Source organism: Zootoca vivipara, chromosome 6 (assembly GCF_963506605.1).
Source record: "Zootoca vivipara chromosome 6, rZooViv1.1, whole genome shotgun sequence".
NCBI lineage: Eukaryota > Metazoa > Chordata > Lepidosauria > Squamata > Lacertidae > Zootoca > Zootoca vivipara.
The window spans coordinates 28955260-28972909 of NC_083281.1; the positions used below are offsets into that span (position 1 = coordinate 28955260).

The 17650-nt window shown below is 47.3% G+C and overlaps 2 protein-coding genes across 2 annotated transcripts in view; both read left to right on the forward strand.

Annotated features, from left to right (window-relative positions):
• The first annotated feature begins 33 nt into the window (after positions 1 to 33).
• On the forward strand, positions 34 to 13002 carry FBL (fibrillarin). The gene is made up of 9 exons (XM_035119930.2): positions 34 to 180; positions 1051 to 1149; positions 2765 to 2947; positions 4342 to 4436; positions 4600 to 4770; positions 6437 to 6569; positions 8601 to 8713; positions 10538 to 10683; positions 12773 to 13002. The coding sequence occupies exons 1-9, from the start codon at positions 171 to 173 to the stop codon at positions 12795 to 12797; spliced, it is 975 nt and encodes a 324-aa protein (XP_034975821.1). The 5' UTR covers positions 34 to 170; the 3' UTR covers positions 12798 to 13002.
• Positions 13003 to 17068: 4066 nt separating this feature from the next.
• DYRK1B (dual specificity tyrosine phosphorylation regulated kinase 1B) overlaps positions 17069 to 17650 on the forward strand; it is a 41601-nt gene continuing 41019 nt past the window's right edge. The window contains exon 1 of the mRNA XM_035119929.2: positions 17069 to 17279. The gene's annotated coding sequence lies outside the window, so the exon portion shown is untranslated. The remainder of the gene's footprint in view (positions 17280 to 17650) is intronic.

Sequence of the window (17650 nt, forward strand, 5' to 3'; positions counted from 1 at the left end):
AGGAACCTCTGCGGCACTCCCGCCCTTGCCCCGCCTCTTTTCCCTGTTTCACACTTCCGGTGCGACCGCGTTGTCCCCGTGCGTGCGTTCGAGCGCTGCGCGGTTGGTGTTTCCGGCCCGATAATTTTAAGCGCGTGTGTGGCGAAGTTTGCCTCTTGTCTGCTCCAGCCATGCGGCCCGGTAAGTGACGGGAGGGAATAGTTGTGGGGAGGGTGCTGCTTCTTCGGGGAGTGCATCTCCCGGCTGCATAAAGCCGATGTGAGCTTGGCGGGAGAGGGGTTGAAGGAAAGGAAAAGGAGCACTGCGGGCAGACACGTGGCTGCTGGAATCGTCTGGTGGTTGATTTGTTCGTTTATTTCAGGCATCCCCAAACTGCGGCCCTCCAGATGTTTTGGCCTAAAACTCCCATGACCCCTAGCTAACGAGACCAGTGGTCAGGGATGATGGGAATTGTAGTCCAAAACATCTGGAGGGCCGAAGTTTGGGGGTGCCTGGTTTATTTGTTATTTAAAGTCATTATGCGGTTGCTGCTGCTGTTTGCCCTGCTACCTAGCTGACAAAGTCTCTTCGAGCGGTTTACTAGATTGGTATCTGAAGAAGTGTGCATGCACACGAAAGCTCATACCCATGACAAACTTAGTTGGTCTCTAAGGTGCTACTGGAAGGAATTTTCCTACCTTAAGGTTTATGATCTGAAAAGGAGGACGCGAGGAGCAAGCTCAGGGCACCGATTCTTAAAAGTTAAAGCGCCTAAGGAGAGCCTTCTGGATTGGGAGTCCAGGACTGGTCCAGGTCCTGTTTTCACAGTGGCCTAGCAGATGCCTGAACCAGGCCTTACAACGGGCCAGCTGGGTCACCTGTTGAAATAACCACCACCGGTTTAGAGTTTTCCAAAAGGCAGCTGGTTTCTCAGCAGAAGTTAGCAGTGTTTTCGTACTTTATTTTCGCTCCGCAACCTGATGGGACGGCAGCCGTTAGGTTTCAGTTAAGGGGTGGGGAGAGTAAGGTTTCGTCCCGTTTCTCTGACTTGTGTGCCCTTCTCCTCTGCAGGTTTTAGCCCCCGTGGAGGACGTGGGGGGCGTGGTGGGTTTGGAGATCGTGGTGGGTTTGGAGATCGTGGGGGACGCGGAGGCTTCCGAGGAGGGCGAGGTGAGTTATCTCTTTCTTCCTCCATTTGTGCATTAGTTATAAGCCCTTGTTGCCACCCTACAGATGGGACATTCAGATCTGCAGTGGTGCATGCTGGGGGGGAATCAAGGTACTTAAGCACAGAGTTGTGGTGGCTCGTCCCTCCTCTTAGTGGTTTAGTCAAAGGGTGGTCCAGGTGCCTTGGCCAGGTAGCAGCCATGTGTGCTTCCCTTTATTAGACATCCCTAAGATTCTTGAGAAGCAAGAGCTAAAAACAAGTCACTGCACTACTTGAGTCTGAAGTCACCAACTTAGTAAAAGACCAAGAAATTAAGAACTGGATTGAAGACAAAGAAGACCGACATCAATTTTAAATGCTGAATATTTATTAAGAAATCAAAAAATAAAATAAAGGATAAAATGTAGAACTCCTGTAGCTCTGTTTTACAACAGCTGCCCTATTTGCCAATTTGTTTCCAAGACCTAATTAATGTTTAAAGCCCTAAACAGCTTAGGTGCCAAACACCTGAAAGACCGTCTCCATCCCTGCCAATCTTCTTAGGCGTAAAGATATGCAAAGGCATCTCCCTTGGTAGTTTGTGGAACCTTCAGAATTGTATAGAAAGGCAGTCCTGCAGAGGGTTTTCTCTGTGACATTCTGAAAACTGTGGAGCTCCAGGTGTTGCTGGACTACAACTCCCATCAGTCCCAGTCAGTCAGGGTGATGGGAGATGGAGGGCCACAGGTTGTAAGCCTCTGACCTTAATTGTGAACTGTAAACTGCCCTACGATCTTTGGATGAAAGGAGGTATATAAATTTTAACAACAACAGCTCTCCACAGAGGTATGTGTAGCATATTCATTGCACAGCTTTTGTTGTACACTGAAGGCACATCTCTTAATCCTGGCCTTGGGCAGTTAAGGTGTTTTTGTTTCATGGCGCCTGCCTCTTTCTGAATTTATACTGCCCTGCCTCATTTGGAATAGTTTTACTTGTCCTATAGCTGTAATGGTTTTTGTTTGTTTTTATAATGGTTTATTACTGTATCCCTCCCTGAGACCTTATAGGTGAAGGGTGATAAGAAATTGAAATTGTACAAATAAAACCACAGTATTTAACCTTTGCTGCAGAAAGATTTCTGCTTTCCATTATGCCCTTCAGGAGTTGCAACAGTTAAAAAGCAAACTTAAGCGAAGGAAACTAGAAATTTACTAAAATTACATTGGACTTGCACTGAACTGTCACAACTCTCATTCTTGTATTTCCTGAAGTAGCTAACTAGTTTTATTTATAGCTTAAGTCATTGCTGTTTTTCTTCTCTTATTTGTTTTGCTTGTTCAATACAGTTAATCTTTTTTTAAGTAGGGAGAGAGAAAATGAAGCTTACTTCATATTTCAGTTATATTGTAACTAATGGGCTGGATGATAACCCAGGGGCTCCTAGTTGGAAACGGTGCATTTATTGGAGCATAATTAGAAGGAAGTCATGGTTCTGTCAGGGAAATAATAGTTGGGATAATAAATGCAGCTGGAGTGGGTGGGATTATATAGGCATGTTGAGGCTTTGGGGTGGTGGTAACTGTTGCTTCTGAATTGCTCATATCCCATTCCTTCTTTCTCTTTTTTCACCTGTAGGAGGTGGGTTTAAGTCCCCTGGTGGTGGTGAAGGAGGCTTCCGAGGCGGTCGTGGTGGTGGTGGCGGCTTCCGAGGCGGCCGAGGTGGTGGCTTCCGTGGCGGACGAGGAGGAGGTGGCCGAGGAGGACGGGGTGGCTTCAGAGGAGGGAAAAAGGTTACGGTAGAGCCCCACAGACATGAAGGTGAGACTTGTTCATCCTGTCATATAAGAAGATAATTAAACTTTATGCAAGAACATTACGCTTACTGCAGTAAACCCAGTGAAAGAGGAACCGCCTCCCAGAGCATTGTGGGAGAGGCATTCTTTCTTTGTTTGATATAGGGCAAGGTAAAAGACTGTTAGGTTCTAAGCCTCTTCAGAAGGCTTGCTATCCCTTCCTGTTAACTGTAGCCAAAAGCTTGTCATGGGAACAGCCCCTGTGGCCTCTCTGGTAATTGTTGCAATGTTGAGCTTCTACTCACTCTAAAATATTGATTGCCTGGAAAACACACACACACACACACACATCCATAACTTTAGTTAATGCTAGAAAGCAAATATTTAATAATAATAACAATAATTTATTTATACCCCGCTCTCCCCAGTCAAAACCGGGCTCAGGGCGGCTGACACCAGTAAAATTACAATAAGACGTAAAAGAAAGTCAGTTTGCATTCCTTTCCTACACCCTCCATGTATGAGCACAAATATTTTTTTAAACACACCTCTTCTGACATGCAGTCCTACTTCTGGCATTCCATACTGCTTTATTAGCCTGAAGTTCTGCTGCATATGGATGGGAGCTACCTGACCGAAAGGAAAACTGGAGTTAGATGCCAACAGTCCGATAGCTCCGGCCCATAAATATCATATATGCTCTAGGCATGCTTGTTAACTTTGAAGCTGCTTTTAAAGGAAAAGTGAGGAAAGCTAAAAGAAGCAGAAATGGTAGTTGCACCAGCTGAAAATGCAAGAACAGCCTGCTGCATCAGGCCAATGGTCCCACTTGGTCTAGCATCCTGTTCTCACAGTGGCCAACCAGATGCCTGTGGGAAACCTAGAGAGCAGAACATAAGAAAGAATTCTCACCTCCCGTGGTTTCCAGCAACTGGTATTTGGAAGCATTACTTCCTCCAGCTGTGGAGGTAGAGCAGAGGCATCCATCCATTTGTCTAATCCTTTTTTTAAAGGCTATCTAGGTTGGTGGCCATTACTGCCTCCTGGGGGAGCAGTTCCACAATTTTAACTGCTGTGTGAAAAAGTACGGGCAGCTCCCCATCTACATGTGATCTGTTTGCGCACGTAATACATGTCCATGTATCCTAACAGTATTCTAAATGTTTGATTTTTGTAAGGGTGAAATGAGGTTGTTGGGACAGAGCCCCATTCACTGTAAAGGACCAGCCATCACAGCTTAGCAACTGCCTAGATTGATCTCATGGGGGGGGGGGAAAGGCAAGAGTTTTAGCTGAATAATAATATTTGCACCCTAGCCCACCTGAGGTTGCCCCAGTCTCGCAGTATTTAAATCTTGCTCGCATGAAGCATGTCTCCAATGTGAACAGATGTAAGTTCCGGTCTCTCTTGTATCCTCAGGTGTCTTCATCTGCCGGGGAAAGGAAGATGCGCTAGTCACACGGAACATGGTGCCTGGCGAGTCTGTGTATGGAGAGAAGAGGATATCTGTGGAGGTGGGTGATGGATAACGCTCCATGGGAGCATGGTTGTGGGGAGAGGGAATTGCTTGCAAATGCAGGAAGGGGGAGCACGTTCCAAGGACGGGGACCCCTTTTGGTTTGCAGATGCCTTGGTTGGCAAGTCTCAATCCAGCATGCCTTATCCTCCCCTCTTAAGGATGGTGAACTGAAGGTGGAGTACCGTGCCTGGAATCCTTTCCGCTCCAAGCTGGCTGCTGCCATCCTTGGAGGCATTGACCAGATCCATATCAAGCCTGGTACCAAAGTGCTGTACCTAGGAGCTGCGTCGGGAACAACAGTGTCTCATGTCTCTGACATAGTTGGACCGGTAAGGAGACGCTTTGGGGTACCTGAGACTGCGGGTGTACCTTGAACTGCTGCCAGGTACTGCTGTTTGTACAGATAAAGCTGTACAGTCTTGAGCTAGTGAGTTGCAACAGGAGTAGCTGGGGTGCTATAGAAAACAACTTCTTGAGTAGTTCCCACAGCTTGCAAATATCAATACTATGCTCTTTCCTGGACCTCAGGCTATGACTCTGAATGAGATCAAGAGACCTAATCCCCAGCTCCAAGCTTCAGACAGGAGGGGACTGTAGGGACAGGAATCATCACTGGAAGTTGTCTTAATACTAAGTCAGATGAGATGCTGGGGATTGAACCTGAGATCTTGTATATGCTCTGCCACCAAGCTGTGGTTTCCACCCCCACATTTTTCCCATGGTACTCAAGTGCTTTGGCTCACTTGGCTCTTTTCTCCAGAGCTGAAAGAGAAGACTGAATCTTGCTTTTGGTGCCTAGCAGGCAGGCTGTCCAGTGCTTCCATGCTGTAAGTGTCAAGTGACTAGCCCTGAGGTTGGGAATCTTCCCTTGGCCAGCACTTCTGGAGACAGCACAATTGCAGGGATTATCCCTTTCCTGCTTCCAGGTGTTGTTCAAGATGGTAAAAGCAAAAAAATGATTGCATGGAGTGGCAAACGGATCTCTCCAAAGTGATTGTGCATTAAAATGGCAAATGTGGTTCAGTGTGAGCAGGTGTAAAGTGATACATATTGTGGAATAACCTTAATTTTACATATATGCTAATGGGCATCTAAACTGCCAGTGACTGACCAGGGAGGGCATCTTGATGTAGTGGTGAATAGGTCAGTGAAGGTGTCGACCTGGTGTGCAGCAGCTATGAAAAAAGGCAAATTACATTTTGGGGGTTCTTAGAGAAGAGTGAAAATAAATTTCTCAGTATCTTAATATTGTTTTGTGAATCTGTGTTGCAGCTGCACTTGGAATACTGTGTGCATTTATGTTCTCTGCAGAAAATATTGTATAGCTGGAAAAATGTGATGGGGGAAAATGGGGGTCAGAAAACTAACTTATTGTGTAACAAATACAGTTGTACACGAAATAATTTTAAGCAGTTTAATGACAATGAAAAACAGTGATGATCCAGATATTTCCAAAGCAAAAGAATCCAAACACAGTGTATACTAACAAAGTACCTAAATTGTGCATAGATATAAGTCACAAATTAACAAAGAACCCGGACACTTCTTGACCTTAGTCTTCTTCAGTGGTTTCTGTACCATGTACTTAAAAACTGTTTGGCATAAAAGCAAAGATGACTTTGCAAGACAATGAAACAATTATACACACACAATCACAATCAAAAGTAACTCCACCTATAAATTTAAATGCTATTTTTTAAATAAAAAAACCTGATTGGCCACTGCAAGAACAGGATGATAGACTAGATAGGCCTTTGATCTAATTAGCAGAATGGCCCTTATGTCTGGGGCTCCTCTAGCTATCCTTGCCCAAAGAACAGTGGATTGTTGCCGAAGGTGACAAGTGGAACTGGTGAGTGCTGCTCTTCAGACTAATTCTAGCTATTTTATCAAAGATGATCACTCATGGCTTCAGCAGTGGCACTGGACGCTTTTTCCTGTTCTGGGCCGTGGACAAGGCACTGACTCCCTTGCTTCCTTCTCCTTACCCAACAGGAGGGCCTTGTATACGCTGTGGAGTTCTCCCATCGCTCTGGTCGCGACCTCATCAATGTGGCAAAGAAACGGACCAACATTATCCCCGTAATAGAGGATGCACGGCACCCACACAAATACCGCATGTTGCTTGGTAAGATGCCTGTGAAACCTTAACACCTGTGCAAATAAGCCTTTCTTGTATGCTGGTTGAGCTGGACATCTCTTAGAGGAGCGTCTTCTGTTTCCCCCACCCACTGGGTGAAAGCAGCTGCCCATAGATTGCAAGAGCCTTAGTAACATTAATACTTGCATTGCGCCAAGCCCACCTCCCTCTGTGTTGTCTACAGACAAGCAGTGAGTCTCCAAGGATTCAGGCAAGGGTCTTTTCCAGACTCAGATGGTGATGCTGGGGACAGACCCTGGGAACTTCTGCAGGCAAGACATGTGCCAGGTGTGGGGAATATTTTGCGTGCTGGGGCTGGTATTGTTCTCCGTACCTGGCGTATGATCTACCACTGAGAAACATCCATTTATGTTTATTAGGAACTGGCAAGCTGCTAGTAACTGATGCTGGGGATTGTACAAAATAAAAGTGTCTTGGGTGTTCTTCAGTTCTAGACCACTGACACAGTTGGTTTTGTTACGTTTGATCTCAGCAATCAGAAAAAGTCTGAGCTGTTCCCCTAAATCAGTGGTCCCCAATTAGGGGTCCGCGGCCCCATCCCTTGCCTCCCCCCAACTAAATTTTTGTCATTTTTGCATGGTAATATCACAAATATATTGGCCAAAATCAGTTTTGAAATCATCCCCACGCCTGATCTGCACGTACCCCACCTGCCTGATCTCTGTGACTGCTGCTTCACTCATCCCCATGCCTGATCTTCCATTTCAGACACTGATATATCAGAATATTCTGATGTTTAGCAGCTGATATATCATGATGTTGAAAACCAGATACCACTCAGCTCTAGTCTGTTTTTAGTATAGCTAAAATCCTTTGCTTATTAGTGGCTACCCCACATTTTGTTTAAAAAATTGCTTTGCAGAGGGTAACTACCATAAAGTTATCAAAAGTAAGGGGTCCATGGCTTGGCTTTTGAAAAATAAGGGGTCCTCAGTAATTAGCTAACTGGGAACCACTGTCCTAAATAAATGTGGGTAAAGTAGGTTAAATGAACACTGCTGCTGCCTCACTGCTGTTGATTTAATCACAAAAGTGCAGGGACAGATCTTGACATTCTAGACCGGAAGTGGGAAACAGGGTTAGGGGCCAAATCTGGAAGTCCCTCACCCCCTGTGGCCCACTTTGCTGGGTGGGTGGAGCCACCTACCTGTCAATCACCTGGTGCCACCATGACATCAAGGTAACTTGGCTTCAAAGGAAATAATTAGAAGCACAGCCTAAGTGTGCTCCCAGCCCTTCCTTTGCAGCCCGGCTTGAGTTTAAGCCACAGCTGCAAAGGCAAAATGATATTTTGCATTGAAAAATCCACCCTTGTTACATGTGGCACCTTTTTCTGTTGCCATGTATGGTGACAGGAAGAGGCACCGAATATAAAAAGAGCCGACTTCCTGATGCAAAGGAAGAATCAAGTGTGTACTCCTGATTCTTTATCCTCTTAGCCATGGCTTGAAATTTGCTGTGGCCATTACCCGTTACTGCTCTAGACCAGGGGTCCCCAGACTTGCCCGCCGCGCCAATCGCGCGGAGGGCGGGGGAGTGCGCGCGCAGTGGGCCGGAGGGCGGGGGAGTGCGCGCCAGTGCGCATGCACACACCCATTTACTGGCGCGGTGGCGCGCTTCCAGGCCGGAAAAATCTCAGAAAAATTGTTTGTGCGCATGCGTATGGGCCTCCTCCGACCCGGAAGTGCACCAGAAATGACCTCTTCTGGGTCGGGAGAGACGCATGCGCAGAAACGATGTTCGGCAATTTTTTCAGATCTGGAAGCGCGCCACCGTGCAGCGCGCCACAAGAGTAAGCAGCGGGCGGCGGGGGTCGCCGCGGGCCGGATTGGGAGGCCAATTGGGCCGCATCCGGCCCGGGGGCCGTAGTCTGGGAACCCCTGCTCTAGACTCTACTGTTTTTCTTTTGCCTGATGACCTTATTTCAAGTGAGGAAAGTGATAGGATTTGCAGGGCAACTTCTAGGCCCGTTGCTCAGTACGCCCCCTTGCTTTGCAGGCATGGTGGATGTGATCTTCGCAGATGTGGCTCAGCCCGACCAGTCACGTATTGTGGCTTTAAACGCGCACAATTTCTTGAAGAATGGTGGCCATTTTGTCATCTCCATCAAGGTAATGTTTAGTACAACTGTTATATTTTCTAACTGTATGAACTTCAGTGGGTCGTTTTCTTCACCTTCGGCTGGAGAGTCAGCGGGGGCAAAGAGCTGGTTTTCGGTAGTCCATTGGAATTCCATCTCCCTCATTAGGAAGACCAACCATTCTGGGGCAGGATTCACAAGTCTACACCTTATGGTCATGGCAGTTTGCTATCCGTCAAGACACTTTTGCAAACATAAGGAATTATGCCCAAATCTCGCTGGTTCAGATGTTGAAAGAGCCTAGACCATGCCCGCTTCCTTTCTTGTGATTTGCTGGCCAGTGGCAGCCATTTTCAGGCAGAAACCATGGAGAGTGTGTGTGTGGGGGGGAGTGAATGTATCAGAGAGATCAGACAAATCAATTTTTCATTTGTCTCTCTCCTGCTCGTTGGCTGCAGCTGTTTTAGGACAAAACCATGATGGGCAGGGAAGAGAGATTGCTGATTCCAATAAGAATCAGTGGAAATTGTGGACTTGTTAGGCCTAACAAAATATTTCCAAAGAAAGCTTTGTGGCCATAAGCGGCACCCAAGTGTATAGGGATATGGCTGATATGCCTTCCACCCAACTGACAAGTGTTACGCCTATTTTGACTAAAATAAGAAAATTCCTTCAGTAGCACCTTAAAGACCAACTAAGTTTATATTTTGGTATGAGCTTTCGTGTGCATGCACAGTCCTATTTGGACTGTTGGAGGTAATCTCTGGAGTTGTGTTGGAAAACCCCAGGACTGTTTTCTTAGAGGGGGGAGGCAACATTCATGCTAATGCTGCCTTGAGGTGACCGGTAATTTAAGCAATCTGGAGGTGAGTGACCAGGTTGGGCTGACAGCATGGTCCTTAGACAAGGGGAGCAAAGGTGACCATTTCTGAAGAAGCCCTCTGTGCCCTCAAGAAGCCCTCTGTGCCAACTCACAATCACCCTCTTGGGGGAAGGTTCTCAAGCTGGTGGTGGCTGTGATCTTGGGAAGAAACTGGTTATCTGGACCCATTCCAGTCTTGGTCCAGACCTGATTCAGAGACCACATTGACCTTGTTTGCCCTGGGAGATTACTGTTACTAAGACGGAGGTGCAAAAATGCAACCCATTTGCTTTTTGATCTATCAGTTGCCTGATAGTAAGAGTTACAGGTAGGTAGCTATGTTGGTCTGATGTAGTCGAAACAAAAAATTTTAAAAAATCCTTCCAGTAGCACCTTAGAGACCAACTAAGTTTGTCATAGGTATGAGCTTTTGTGTGCATGCACACTTCTTCAGGTATCTAAGGTGCTACTGGAAGGATTTTTATTTATTTATTTTTTCTGATAGTAAGAGTAAGAATATAAAGTACTACGGTGGTTTGGCTTCTGCCTATGGGGCCAGTTCCATCCAGAAAGTAGAATTGGGGGGAGCTAGCAACTTTGCCTCCTTGCAGTCATGCTGTGGGATGCCACAGGATTCCATTGTGTCCCCAAGGCTATTAAAGCCATTAGGTATGCTTTTAACAGGTTTGGCAATTTGCAAAGAATGCCCAAATGCATTTCTTTGTAACTTCTGCATAGTCATACATAACCTGGATCCTGGGTTAACAGTGACCTGCGCAAAGGCCAACAATCTGAAACTGAATCATGACAATGAAGAGGCCTTTGAGGGTGAGAGTTTCCTGACTCTAAAAATCAGACATGGTCCCTGTTCTGGATGGGTGTGCAACCAGGCTGCTAGCGTGCTCCTGTAACATAAGGGAGCCATGAATTGTCCCTGTTAGATAAGCTTGAAGGCTTGCTGTTAGACTGACCTGCTTGATCCTCTCCTCCCAGGCCAACTGCATTGACTCAACAGCAGCACCCGAGGCTGTCTTTGCATCAGAGGTGAAGAAAATGCAGCAGGAGAACATGAAACCCCAAGAGCAGTTGACTTTGGAGCCCTATGAGCGGGACCATGCTGTAGTAGTTGGCATTTACAGGTAAGTGAAATCTGGGTGTGCTGATTTCTGGATGTGCTTGGTGTTTCCTTGGAGGCATAAAGGGGGAACAGGTAGCATTGGGGCATAATGAGGAGCAACTACTGTTCTTCCCACCCCACACTTGAGCAGAGGGAAGTGTGGGCTTGTTACAGGGTTGGAAAAGAACCAGGGTATTGATGGAGATTGTGTGCACACTGTGTATTCTGTGTGTATTCTGACCAATAAATAGCAGCCGAGCAATCTAAATAAGTTGCAAAGCAGGCCAGATATGTGTCTGGTTTGCATTATAATTCCCCACTCTGATCAAACTCCTTTGATTGGGGGGTATCCAACACATTTCTTTTGTTCGTGCGACAGGACTTCCCCTCCCTCTCCTCTACCGACACACACCCATTATCTCTTAAAATCATGTGCCAGTCTCCACACTAACTGGGTTTCCCTGTTGTACAGGAACCTGAGAAGCTGCCCTTCATCTGTCAGACCATTTGCCCGTCTTAACTAAACCCTGCCCGCTGTGGCTGGCAATGGCTCTCCAGGGTCATGTGCTGAGGTCTTTCCCATCCCTTGCAACCTGAGGCATTTAAACGGAGATGCCAAGGTTTGGTCCTGGGACCTTCTGTGTGCAGTGCATGTGCTGCTGGGCTGTGGTTCCTTCCTTATAGGTGAGGGGGAATATGGCCCTTGAGGAGCAAAGATCAGTGTGTGAGGCTGCACCTCTTTTTCTTGCTTCTCCCTAGTCTCCTGGGAAGAGCATCAGGGCAAGTGGGGGCCATCCCCCTCAAATATTTTTCTGAGGAGGCTGAAGGGACTTGGCTAGGAGTTTGCTCCTATGACTACAACTCCTATCAGCCCCAGGAAGCATAGCCAATGACTCACAATGATGGGGGTTGTAGTTTGGCAACACTGAGAGGGGAGTAGGCACAGGTTCCCCACCTGTCCCAGCAGAACAAGGGCTGCTAGTTCAATTGCAAGAGATTACCAGCCTGGCCCCAATTAGATATGTAAATAACTTTTTTTTGCAATTGTCTCTCTTCTCTACTTCCTCCCTTCCCTTTCCCTTATGTGTCACATGTCTTCTCAACCTGTGCACTTGAAGGCAAGGCTTTATCTTAAATAAGGAGATACCTACAGTATCTAAAACAGGTTAAAAATATGAACAGGAATATACTGGTAATATTTTTACAGTTTGCTGACCACAAAGAAAAAGTTACACTCTGTAAAATACGTAAGATCTTTAAAGGAATCAGAAAGCAACTGTAGATTGTCTAAAAGAAAAATGCAAATGCAAATATTTGGAAGGTTTTCTACTTTCTTAGTGGCTCAAAAAATAGGAGACCAAAAGGTGCTTCAAAAAGAATTTGGGAAACAATTACAGCAATAAAATAAAAACAGATACGTCAAAGGTCATGTAGTATAATTGCTGATATCCATGAATAGCCTTCAAGCTCCTTGATCTCTGGAGCACAGGCACTACAGCCCTATCTCATGGGTGTCTAACTTGTGGTTCCCCAGATGTTACTGAACTCTTAATGTGACCTTCAAAAGTTTATTCAAACGCTCACTAATTTAGGCCGGGGTGCTAACTCATCAGCCTTTGCCTTGCAACAGCTTTCTACTAGTTGTATTTCAACAGAGGCTTCATCAGCATTGCTTAATTCACTAGGCTCCAATTTGTGTGTTATGGGAATTGGTTCATCTGATATGACAAGTGTGAGTCCCTGTTATTGAAATCATTCTGTGTTGTGTTGCCCTTGCTTGTCACGTTACTGCAAGTAGCTGGCAGGAAACAGTATCCTGGTATGTGTGCCGTACATACCTGGGAAGATTGAGAGTCTTTCCATGAAATGGCTAATGTCTGGTTTAGGCTCCTGCAATCAGCGATATCCTCATTGCCTCCCACTCTGCCTTTGCTATCAGGATTACCACGGAGTACTCACAAAATGAACTTTTGTCTATGAGAAGCTGATGTTGAGGATACTGAATGGTACATTTTAGAAAATAACTTCTGCATTTACAATGTCAAAGCACAATTGGTAGCAGTCGTGTTTGGTCAACAGTCTGTTAACAAACACTCTCCTTTTCTTTACAGACCACCTCCTAAACAGAAGAAATAAAGTGTGGAAGCTAGTAGGTGACCATTGCAACAGTGCTTTAGATCAGAGTTAATTTTTCTGCCGCTTCAACGAAACAGGACTCTTTCTACTGACTATACCCCCAGCTTTCTTTAAGGCCAAGCATTTATGCAGAGATGCTGTTGTGCATTGGTATTCTGTGGCGTTATCAAATGTGTATATTTTTTATTAAAATAAGTAATGTAGATATGCACTGGTTTTGCTTGTGGACTTGCATATAATTAACAAGGGTCAGAATTAGTGTAGCAGCTTGTAAAACTTGCCAGAGTCTCCTTTTAATATGTATTTGGTACAGCATTGTAACAAGTGGGGTGCCGCAGGGTTGTGTCCTGGGCCCGTTGTTGTTCAATGTCTTTATAAATGACTTGGATGAAGAAACTGAGGCGATGCTCATCAGATTTGCAGATGTCACCAAACTGGGAGACTGAATCATGATTCAAGATGAGCTTAACAGATTGGAGAACTGGGCCCAAACTAACAAAATGCACTTCAGTACGGACAAATGTAAGGTTCTGCACTTAGGCAGGAAGAATCAGCTGCTCAAATATAAGATGGGGGACATCTGGCTTGCCAGTAGGACGTATGAAAAGGATCTAGGAGTCTTAGTAGAGCACAGGCTTAACACAAGTCAACAGTGTGATACAAGCACATAGCTTATGCTGCATCAACAAAAGTATTGTTTCGAGATCAAGGGAAGTCATAGTACTGCTCTATTCTTCTTTGGTCACACCACGTGTGGAGTAGTGTCCAGTGCTAGGCACCACAATTTAAGGAGGATATTGACAAGCTGGAAGGTGTGCAGAGAAGAGTGACCAAGATGATCCAAGGGTCTGGAAACCAAGCCTTATGAGCAGTTGAGGGAACTGGGTAAAGGGTGTATGGGGTGTTAGAGGAGGGATAGCACCTCTGGTGGGGCAAACATGCTCCTTCTGGGGTAGTTTGTCCATCTTTGGTCCCCACCCTGCACTGTGTTCTCCCCTGTGGCTCCTAGAAGCTGCCGGTGTATGACAGTGGCCACGGCTTTGACTGGTCAGCTAAACCAAATGAGGGTAGTCATTGGGTCTCCAACCTTCAATGGGTTAGGTACTTGCCCTGCACATAAAGACAGGCTTCAGCAGATTGAGTGGATGAGACCAATAGTGGGCCCAATGGTCAAGAAGGTGGTTTCTGCACAGGGAGTAGATTGAAGTGAAGGAACATGGGGCTCGTCAACCAGGGAAGTTAGCCTATCTAGAAGGAAACTGATCCTACACCTCCGCTTCCTTGTGGAATATATTGAGAAGAAAAGGCTAGAGAGTAAAACCCTACACAATCCAGAGTGGAGTCCCTCAGACAGTTGGATGGTGTCTTGTATGGCTCCTTCCAGCAACTCCTGCAGCCAAGCTGGTGCCTGACGTTTTGTGCTGCTTTCCTTTGGACTACATCAGCAAGGGGGGGGGTTGTCTTCTGAGCAGCCTAGGACCTCTATACACAATGCCCAGGTTTGCACCCCAGAGAAGTCATTTTTGTGCAAAAACATTGCAGGAGGCAGCAAATTACCAGTCTCTGCATCCACAATGGTCGCTGCAACTCTCCAACAGTTTGATTTCACCCCTGGACGCACACTCCATTGTCTCTCAAGACAGACTGATGCCAACAGCAGCCTGGTAAACAGACTGAGAAATCATAAGTCATCGTCAAACATCTAAAGGCTGTCACATGGTGGATGAAGCAAGATTGTTTTCTGCTGCACTGGCAACTAGGACCCAAATCAATGCATCCAAGTTACAAGAAGGGAGATTCTGACTAAACATCAGGAAGAACTTTCTGATCGTGCGGGCCATTTGAATGTGGAAAAGACTCCTGCGAGAGGTGATGGGCTCTTTCCTTGGAGGTCTTTAAGCAGCGGCTGGGTAGCAATCTTTTATGTACGACCTAGTTTATATTCCTGCATTGCAGGGTGTTGGGCTAGTTCAGGCATCCCCCAACTGCGGCCTTCCAGATGTTTTGGCCTACAACTCCCATGATCCCTAGCTAACAGGACCAGTGGTTGGGAAAGATGGGAATTGTAGTCCAAAACATCTGGAGGGCCAAAGTTTGGGACTAGTTGAACCTTTAAATCTTTCAACTCTACAGTTCTAGGATTCCAGGATGAGTTCTTCTGTACTCTTCATCTTCAAGTGGTAGCTTGGGAGTTACAGGCAGTTCACAGCCTAAAATGGGCCATACCCAAAATCAGCACTGTTTTTTAAAAGTTCTTTAGGATGTTTTTAAATTCAGGAAGATTACCAAATTAGGTGTAAGAGGAAAAATAGAGGCTGACAAGGTGTGGGTTAGACGGAGAATAGAAATATGGCTGCACTGTAAGGCAATATAATGACCAACATTCATTATGTAAAACTGACCAAAGAGTTAGCTCCACAGAAATCTGATTTTGCACACATATTCTTTTAAAAGACATACTGGGATCCTGAGATGACCAAAGTACTTATGGCTTTTAAGTTTGTTTCCGGGCTCAGTCAAGACACAATATAAAATCAGATGGGTCTCTGTCCCGAAGGCAAGACATGGATGGGCATGGGGAAGGGACATCTCATGGTGCTTGCTGTTAAAAAAACTGGATGAGTATGTGTAGTTTTTCTTGGGCTGGGTGGCAGATGTTTCTCCTAGATGGTATGGTTTCAGTAAACACCAACACCCCATTAAAAAAATCCTGGATGATTACATCTCTTTGGTGGAGTATATGGGACAAGGAAGAAATTCTATGAGGCATTTAGAAACTTACTATGCATGTTAAGCCTAGACTAGCACCTCAGTACTGGATATGAAGGAAGCTTCTCCAGAGCTGTGGAATGTTGCATCACAGCATCATCCTGTAGTCTGTACTGCCTGGATAGCACCTAGAGCAGCGTTTCTCAACCGCTGTTCCGCGGCGAGACGCTGGCTGGTGTGCCGCGACGTGCGGCGACGAGAAGGGCGATTTGCATTGTCACGTGCCTGGCGGCCGCCAATAATCAGCACTGATCCGCCGGAAAGCAATATTTCTCCTCCTCTTTCCCAAAGCTCAGTGCAAACGAGCCTGGCGGCCGCCAATAAACAACACTGACCCGCCGGAAAGCAATATTTGGCAAGTGTTTCTTACAGTCATAATTATAATATAGGGCGGCACAGAGTTAATTTTTTTAACTTTTTTAATGGTGGTGTGCCTCGTGATTTTTTTCACGGAACAAGTGTGCCGTGGCCCAAAAAAGGTTGAGAAACACTGACCTAGAGTGATAGTTCCCATTGCAGGGGCTGCATTGTAGGTTTCTCCCACATGTAACAGGACTTCTCCCACATGTAGCAGGATTACTGTTAAGCGCTGAACCATGCAGTTAGCATCCCCAACTGAGAGGGGGGTGTCATTTCAAATGCTTCCCTGAGCCAAATGCCTAATATTTTTGATCGTTGGTGCTCCTTAAATACTGCTATCGGCAGTACCATCTCCATGCCACCAAGGTGATGTCAGCACTGTTCTGGTATGCAGAAGGTGATCGTAAGGAACTTAAGAGGCTTCCCCAGCCCTGCCTGCGGAAGGACTGCACACGGGGCCTTCTGCATTCAAAGCAGGTACTCTACCACGGCCAAATATCACTAAGGACTAGAGGAGAAAGGTTTCAAAGCGCCCTTTTGTTCTGCTCTTAAGTCTTCCCCTCCACTATCTTCTGGGAAAGCATTCAAAGGGTGCTAGGCTTTGGGGCACAAATCTAGGGCACCCCTCTGTAAAAATGAGGAGGGTCCCCAAATGCAGTTGGACTGGCTTGCTACGTTTTTGAAGTAATCCACACTGCCATCTAAAGAGGAGTGGAGGGATGTATAAAGACCACTGCGCCCAGAAGCCTTAGCATTACCTAACTGCACCGCTGTACGAAACGAAAGGGAGCACCCACATCAACCCCCTTTCTTTCAATCTGCAGTGGTACGGTCCAGAATTCTACCCTCTCATTCTGTGTCACGTAGAACGAGAGAACGACTCTAAGCTTCGCGGCTGCCATTCTGGAAAGGGACGTGAGTGAGGCGCGGGTTGGAAGGGGTGGGGTGGAGGGAAGGAGCGTTAGACACACACGGCGGCCCGCAGACACTTGCGCATGCGCACACCCGTTTGGGAGGGAGGAGCGTCGAAAGGGAAGGAGGCACGCGCTCCTGAAGAGAGAGAAAGAGAGCGCGCGCGCCCATTTCTTCCCCCTCCCCCTCCCGGCCCGCTGCCTCACGTGGCCACGCCGGCGGGGCGCATGCGCTCGGCGGCGGCAACGGAGGCGGTTTGTTGTGGTCGCCATTTTTTGTTGCATTACTGGGAAATCCCGGCGCCGGAGCAGCCGCCGGAGTACGCCCCTTGCGCTGGGGGTGGGGGCGCAACCCGCCCGCCTGCCGCGCCCCGCCCCCAGCGCGCTTCTCCTCCTCAGCCCCAGCTTTGAAACACGCCGCGGGCCGCAGCCGCCTCCTCAGGTAAGAGACCCGCCCGCCTGCCTGCCGCTCCCCATCCGACCGCCCTCCGGGCCCTTCCCAGGGAGAGGAAGGAGAGAGGAGGGGAGGGAGGGAGGGGAAGGCGGGCGCCGTCGCGCCTTCCTCTTCCTCCCTCCCCCCCTCCCCCAACCGCCACCCGTCCAATCCTTCCCGCCTTTCTCCTCATCTCATCCCGGCTGCGGCGGGCAGATTCTCCCAGGGAGCCGGACTCTCTCCCTCTCTAGTCAGGCCCCGCCCCTGGCCGGCTCTTCCCCGGCTTCGCCTCGCCTCGGGCGGGACCCCGCTCGTCCTCCCGGCCGGGCCGCCCCGCCCCGCCCTCATCCCCTCCCCGCCGTCCGACCCCACCCTGATTC